Source organism: Corylus avellana, chromosome 9 (genome assembly GCF_965113065.1).
Source record: "Corylus avellana chromosome 9, dhCorAvel1.hap1.2, whole genome shotgun sequence".
Lineage (NCBI taxonomy): Eukaryota > Viridiplantae > Streptophyta > Magnoliopsida > Fagales > Betulaceae > Corylus > Corylus avellana.
In genome coordinates, this window is record NC_142498.1 from 16,994,714 (window position 1) to 17,001,708 (window position 6,995).

Genomic DNA, 6,995 nt, shown 5'->3' on the forward strand with positions numbered 1-6,995 from the left:
CAAAATGCATAATTTTACCTAATCAAAATATTAATTTTTTATTAATTTAATTTAAAAAATTAAATTTGAAAATAAAAAAGCCACCCTGGCCACCATTCAACCCATGGGCGCGTTGCCACCCTTCAATTTTTTTTAATTTTTTATATTTTTATATTTAATTTTTTAAATTAAATTAATAAAAAAAAATAATATTTTAATCAAGTAAAATAGTGTGTTTTGAGTGGCGATTGTTAATAAATTTTGACAGTAGAAATTTTATTATCATTTTAATTGACCTAAAGAGTAAATTTTTGGTAAAAAAAAAATACAGAAAGTTTTAAATTTTGAAGAATTGACTAACTGACTTATTATAGATTTTCCAAAAAAAAAAAAATGTTTATTTCAAAACACTTTTTCAATCAAAATCTTAAAAAAAAAATAATACAAAGAAATATATATATATATATATATCAACCACACCCTTTAACTCTATCGTCCCTGTACGAGCAACCAAATTCAAACCCGGAGCAAGAGCACAGTGACTTGCCTTCGCAGTTGAGATGGCCTGAAGGACCAGATCTTAAAGCAAAACTCTGCTCGTGTTGCAGTGCGTCACTGTAGCAACCCATCATGAGCGATCATATGTATATTGCACACATTCAGTAGTTTTAGCTGATTGGATCCATGAAGTTGAAGATCCTCTCACTTTGATAAAGGCTATGGAGTTCACTGAAGCTTACAAGCAGACGGGGCCATGTTGTTTCTCGCCCAATGCGCGCTATATAGCCGTCGCTGTCGATTATCGCCTCGTCATTCGGGACACTCTCTCCTTTAAGGTGTGAATTTTGATCTCTCTCTTCTTTTCTTTTTTGTTTTTTGTTTTTTTGTTTTTTTTTTTTAATTTGTTATTTCCTGAACATCGATATTATAATGACTGTTTGGCTGCTGAGAAAATGTAGGCGAAAATAGATGAGATTTAATGTTATCTTTTTGATCTGGGGTTTTGGATAATGTGGTACTTAACAGCTTAGTTGAAGCTAAGAGCTCTGTTTGGGTCGGTCCAGATGTTATTTTCACCTTCTATCAATCCCCAAAAAGAAAAATAAATTTTTTTTCTTCAATTTACTTAGTGAATGGAGTTTGTGATTTGGTGCGTATGCAGTGATGAACTTGTTTTCACATTAACTCTAAACTTGTCGAGGAAAAACTTGTGAATATACCAGCTACAAGAAAAGATCTCATGATAGTCACTATGTGCCCTCCTTGGGATCAAAGTAGACGTTCCTGATTTCCATGGCCGATTGCATCCCGAGGACTTTTTTGATTGGTTAAGTAGCCTTTAATGTTCGAGATGTTTTGTTATGCCCACCTCCTGCGCTTTATTCACGTGTGATCTTCTATGAATCGCGTTAATCACATGAACAGGCTGTTTTGGTTGAAGAGTTGTGCATTTGGCCCCATAATTCCGCATGTTAAATGCGTGTTTTTAAACAAAATTTGCAGAAAGTGTCCCGTTTGAAAGTGCCTTTGAAAAATGAAGGATTGAAAATGTGTAAAATCCACATTTTTGCATAGTAACTAACAAGATAGTGTGTTTTTAGAAATGCTCAATTTTAAAGACCGAACTGCATTTTTGCGCAGCAGGTAGATTGCCCTCATTAAACAATGAAATCCCAAGAATGCCAATTCAAAACATGACCAAACCCTCATTGTCTCTTCTTTTTTCTCTATCTCTGCTTCTATGCTCTCCATTCATCCATAAGGTATAAAGGATGAACAGTTGGGTGATTGTCTCGTTGTTAAGAAGGAGCATTAAGCCTTGTTTGTGCAATTAGTTGGTGTAGCTTGAGTGTAATGGGGGGGCGAAAGGATTGGTGGAGAATGGAGACCCTGACTGCGCTGGTTGTTGGTCCATCATCTGATCTTTGAAAAGAGGCTTCACATTAGTATTTGTAGAACCGGTTGGCATGCATGGACCAAAGTGTTCTAAAATCGGTTTGTGACTAGGATATCAGATGGAGTAGAGAGAGAAGAAAACAATTAGTTGAGAGAAAATAGGTGATCCAAGAGTGAGTCATGTAACTTTTGAAGGGAGGAAGACACAAGAAGAAGGGGAAGTGAAGGAAACAAGGTTGTGCAACAAATTAATTCCTTGTGTAAATTTGTAGAGGTAGTAAATATGCTCTCCAACAGTGATCATGAATACTAATAGTAAATGCTCAAAACCATCCCTCATGACACTTCTGAATTTTTTGCTTGCTATAAACTTTTAATTCATTGCCATCAGCAATTCTCCTATACTTGTTGATTGAGCAACTAACAAACTTTGCATTCTATCCAGGAGATGAGTCTATCTTATAATTTATATTGCAGGTTGTGCAGTTGTTTTCGTGCTTGGACAAGATAAGCTATATTGAATGGGCTCTTGATTCTGAATATATTCTTTGTGGTCTCTACAAAAGACCAATGATACAGGCATGGTCATTGACCCAACCTGAATGGACATGCAAGATAGATGAAGGTCCTGCTGGTATTGCTTATGCTAGGTGGAGCCCAGATGGCCGTCACATACTTACAACATCAGATTTCCAATTGCGTTTAACAGTTTGGTCACTAGTGAACACAGCATGTGTGCATGTGCAATGGCCAAAGCATCCTTCCAAGGGGGTTTCTTTCACCCAAGATGGTAAATTTGCAGCAATTTGCACACGTCGTGATTGCAAGGACTATATTAATCTGCTGTCTTGTAATTCATGGGAGATAATGGGTGTTTTTGCTGTTGACACGTTGGATTTGGCTGATATTGAATGGTCTCCAGATGATAGTGCTATAGTAATCTGGGATTCGCCTCTTGAATATAAGGTATGAAGTTTGTTCTTTTAATTGTTTTTTTTTTTTTAATATATGAAAACCACTTTATTCCCACTTTATAAACTATGATTCCTATAACTAATGTTTGAATCTACAAATTTATATTGCTTGGACTAGTTGTTCCATGCAAATACAAATGCCAGCCTACTAAATTATTAAACTTCGAATATCTGTTTGCGCATTATAACTCAGCAAAGAAGTTTGCTTGTGTTCCTGTGGATGCATCAATAGATTTGAAACTACTTTTGGCTATGCTAACTCCCGCGAGACTATCTCCTAATTAATGAATTAGGGTCTTTGTTAATTTGCTTGTTCTATGGTTTTATTAGCAGCTATTCTGGCTGAAAAGTTAAGCTTATTGTTGTTGTGGTTTGATACAGGTTCTAATTTACTCTCCAGATGGAAGATGCCTATTTAAGTATCAGGCATATGAAAGTGGACTGGGTGTAAAGAGTGTTTCATGGTCTCCTTGTGGACGGTTTCTAGCAGTTGGTAGTTATGACCAGATGTTGCGGGTTTTGAATCACCTGACTTGGAAAACTTTCGCTGAATTTATGCACCTATCTTCTGTTCGTGGTCCTTGTTGTGCTGCTCTATTCAAGGTTTTATTTTTATTTTTTTTGTGTGTTTCATTATTTTCTTTGGTGCCAAAAACTGTAATGGTCTACTTGTAAATACTCACCTCTTGTCTCATTAAATTCCAGGAGGTAGATGAACCATTGCAACTTGATATGTCTGAATTGTGTTTAAGTGATGATTTTACAGAAAACAACAATGGTAAGCATGATATTTGTTAAGTTTCTGAGAAGTGACATACCTATTCATTTCTGAACATGTACCTGGCTTAAACTTTGAAAACAATTCGAAGCTGTATAATTTCTCTGCATGTGACCTCCCTCTTTTTATGCTTTTGTCTACCATTTTAGTAGGCTTGACAACCTGTCCTCTTTTGATATGTTTTTGAGGTTGTGATGTAATTAAGATATAATTCAGGAGATGAAAGAACTTAAGAAGGGAAGTCAGAGAACTGGATCAAGTTAACCTAACCAAGTAGCAACAATATGCACACTCAAATCCCTAAGAGAAAGGGAGACAAAAAGCCAAAACAAAGCTGAAATTCATTTTTTAGATAAGAGTGTTGCCTTAGCTGACTTGTGATTACAACTTTGAGTCTTTAAAACTTGTTGTAAATTCTGTTTCACTACATAAATTTTTAATTAAGGTCTCAATCTGTCTAGAGTGGTCATATGGCTTATTAACTAAAAATTTATGTAGTGATACAGAATTTATATCAAGTTTTAAAAACTCAAATCAACAACTGAAAATAAACTAGTTTTAATCCCCACAAGCTGATTTACCCAAAATTCTAGGCTTCCTTTTAATGCTTTTCTTTGTATGTTCAAGTTTGTTCACTGAAAGTCCTCTTCAACATGCTTTGCATCAGATTGTAAATAGTATACTCGCCAAAAGAAGATATTGTGTATTAATGACATTAATGATATAGTTACCAAGGAAAGAGGAAAGATTGATAATTGAGGACTTTCTTGTTTGTCACTCATTCCTAGTGTTAGCTATAATGAGAATATGCAAATGTAAGAGAAATTGGGTAAATCTCCTGCTGCATTCATTCCATTCTTCCAAATATATAGGAAGGTGATTACACAATACAACCCATGATTTGACAGCTAGTGGGGACACCTCACCAAGGACAACTGGTGGGGATACCTCACATACAAGCCTAGAAACTTCTAGTCTTAACTGGAGCATATATTAGATATAACATTGCACTAATGTCCTTTGTATTTTGCCTGATGGGTGAGTGAGTTTGTCGGACTTGAAAATGCTCAAATATCATTAGCAGTATCATCTTGCCATCTTAGTTTCGGAATTGGTAATTATAAAATGTTCCTTGTGAGGACTACTAATACTGCTTAAATTTGATTTTATTGTTATTAAATCACTACCCAGAAGTTAAATTAGGAAATTGTGAATTTTATCGAACATTCCTTCTAACGTGTGGTCGAGACTTCTCCTCTGTAAGTGTGTTGGGGGGGGGGGGGGGGTGACTAACACATTGAATATTTAACTAAAATGGAAAATATAATAAATATGATATAGAGTTAGGGTTCAAAGTTTTGACCACTACTATGATATCATTTTAAATCTCTAGTTGTCCCAAAATCTTAAATGATATAAAATGGTGAACATAAACCTATATAAGTATCTGAATTTTGAAAGAAAGAAATTATTTTACTATGTACGGGCACTACCATTCTGTGGCTATGGTTCTTATAGAAATTTTATTATAGAGCTCTTTTAAACCGCTATTGAAGCAACCAACACGGCTTTGTCAGGCACCATTCCCTGTTTTTCCATTTAAGTAGAAATTCAACTTTTGCCATTGGTATATGAGCCTTCTTTCACATGATAGATCCATTAGTTACTACTTGATATGAAAATTTGAGTCTTTCATTGATTTGATCAGGCCTTTTTCTTTTTCCTCTTTTTTGTTTTAAAGAAGATGCTTCAGAAAGACTCAGAGTCAGGTACGAGGTTATGGAGTTACCTATTACTTTGCCTTTCCAGAAACCTCCTGCAGACAAACCTAACCCTAAACAAGGAATTGGTAAGACCCTGCTTCTCTGTTTATTACAATGATGAAATTAAATTCATGTTATCCATTTGATGAAGTTTGATACTTACTTACTGAAAAGAGCAGTAGCATCAAATCTAGGATCAAATGTTAGGATTAGAGTTTACATTGGAATAATCTCTGGCCTGATGGTTTAGGTGTCAATAAATTTTTAAGTATTTTGGAGTTCCAGTTGCTGGAATGCAATTATGAGGCTTCTGCCTGAAAAACACATTATTTTAGTACAAAACTTGGGCAAACAGCCTTGATAGCCTGGTGGAAAGGACTTCAAATGCTACTCCCATGTCTTCGGTTGAAGTCTCACCGCATGCAACATTGAAATTTTTCTATAAAACTGAAGTAAAATGAACCAGATGGGCAAGCAGATATTTTAGCGGGACATTGGCTGGACCACAGTCAAATCTGGCTCTTGAAAAAATATTTCTGGTCAGCAGTTCAACCAGTCTGACTGCCCAGTCCAGTCCAAGTTTTCAAACCTTATAGCAAGGGTAGGTGTAATTGTCTCACATTACACTTGTTGGGGGTTGTACTGTTCCTTGGGCTCTATCATAGGTAAAGGCACTAGTGAATGTTATTTTGCTGGTTGCAAGGTGATACTTACTATTAGCCCAATAAGGATGTTGATAACCAGTCTTCTCAGTGGATTATTGGATTTATTGTCTTCAGCAATAAGTTGTATATGAATACAATGTATTTGTAGGCAGAACACAAAGTGAAAGTGGTTGCCTGGGATTTCAATCTTGGATTTGGTTTAATAGTAATATGATTCTTCTGGGCCCCTATATGAAGTTTTAATTTGGTTGGGACATATAGTGTGATCCATATGGCTCAAGCCCTAGTTTTTGTTGCAGGTCTTATGTCATGGAGCAATGATAGCCAGTATATCTGTACCCGCAATGATAGCATGCCAACTGCCCTCTGGATATGGGACATTTGCCGTCTCGAACTTGCTGCGATCTTAGTGCAGAAAGAGGCAATTAGAGCAGTAGCTTGGGACCCTACATGCACGCGTCTCGTGCTTTGCACCGGAAGCTCTCACTTGTATATGTGGACCCCTTCAGGCGCATACTGTGTGAATATTCCACTACTGCAGTTTACCATAACCGATCTGAAATGGAATTCAGATGGTAGCTGTCTTCTCCTCAAGGATAAGGAGTCATTCTGCTGTGCTGCTGTGGCTGCACCGCCAGATTCTAGCGAGTATGATTCTGATGATTGAGGCTTACTTTCTTCTTCTAGAATAGACAAATCAGCCGCCTATCCAATTGAGGTGTTCTGAACTCTCTGTGTCTCACATTGTAGTGTGCCCTAGTTTGGAGGTTTTCCATTTGTTGTAGTTAGGAACACAGTGACAGTCAATATATTATGTTTGGTAGTTTCATTTGTATATGTAGTTGTGTTATTGAATCATGTTGGCAGGACTATCAATTTGTTGGGATTGTTGTACCCTTCCCATTATGTTATATCATATCATTCTCCGTTAGATATTTAA

The 6,995-nt window shown here is 36.3% G+C and overlaps 1 protein-coding gene across 3 annotated transcripts; it reads left to right on the plus strand.

The window, feature by feature from the left end:
• The first annotated feature begins 472 nt into the window (after positions 1-472).
• On the plus strand, positions 473-6,995 carry LOC132190135 (Transducin/WD40 repeat-like superfamily protein). 3 transcript variants are annotated; one of them, XM_059605031.2, is made up of 6 exons: positions 473-815; positions 2,353-2,841; positions 3,231-3,452; positions 3,555-3,627; positions 5,369-5,476; positions 6,355-6,995. In XM_059605031.2, exons 1-6 carry the CDS (start codon positions 699-701, stop codon positions 6,720-6,722), a joined length of 1,377 nt encoding a protein of 458 aa, XP_059461014.1. In that variant the 5' UTR covers positions 473-698; the 3' UTR covers positions 6,723-6,995. The 3 variants fall into 3 exon arrangements, with proteins under 3 accessions (XP_059461014.1, XP_059461015.1, XP_059461016.1); XM_059605032.2 differs by having other exon boundaries at positions 5,372-5,476; XM_059605033.2 differs by having other exon boundaries at positions 727-815; positions 2,442-2,841.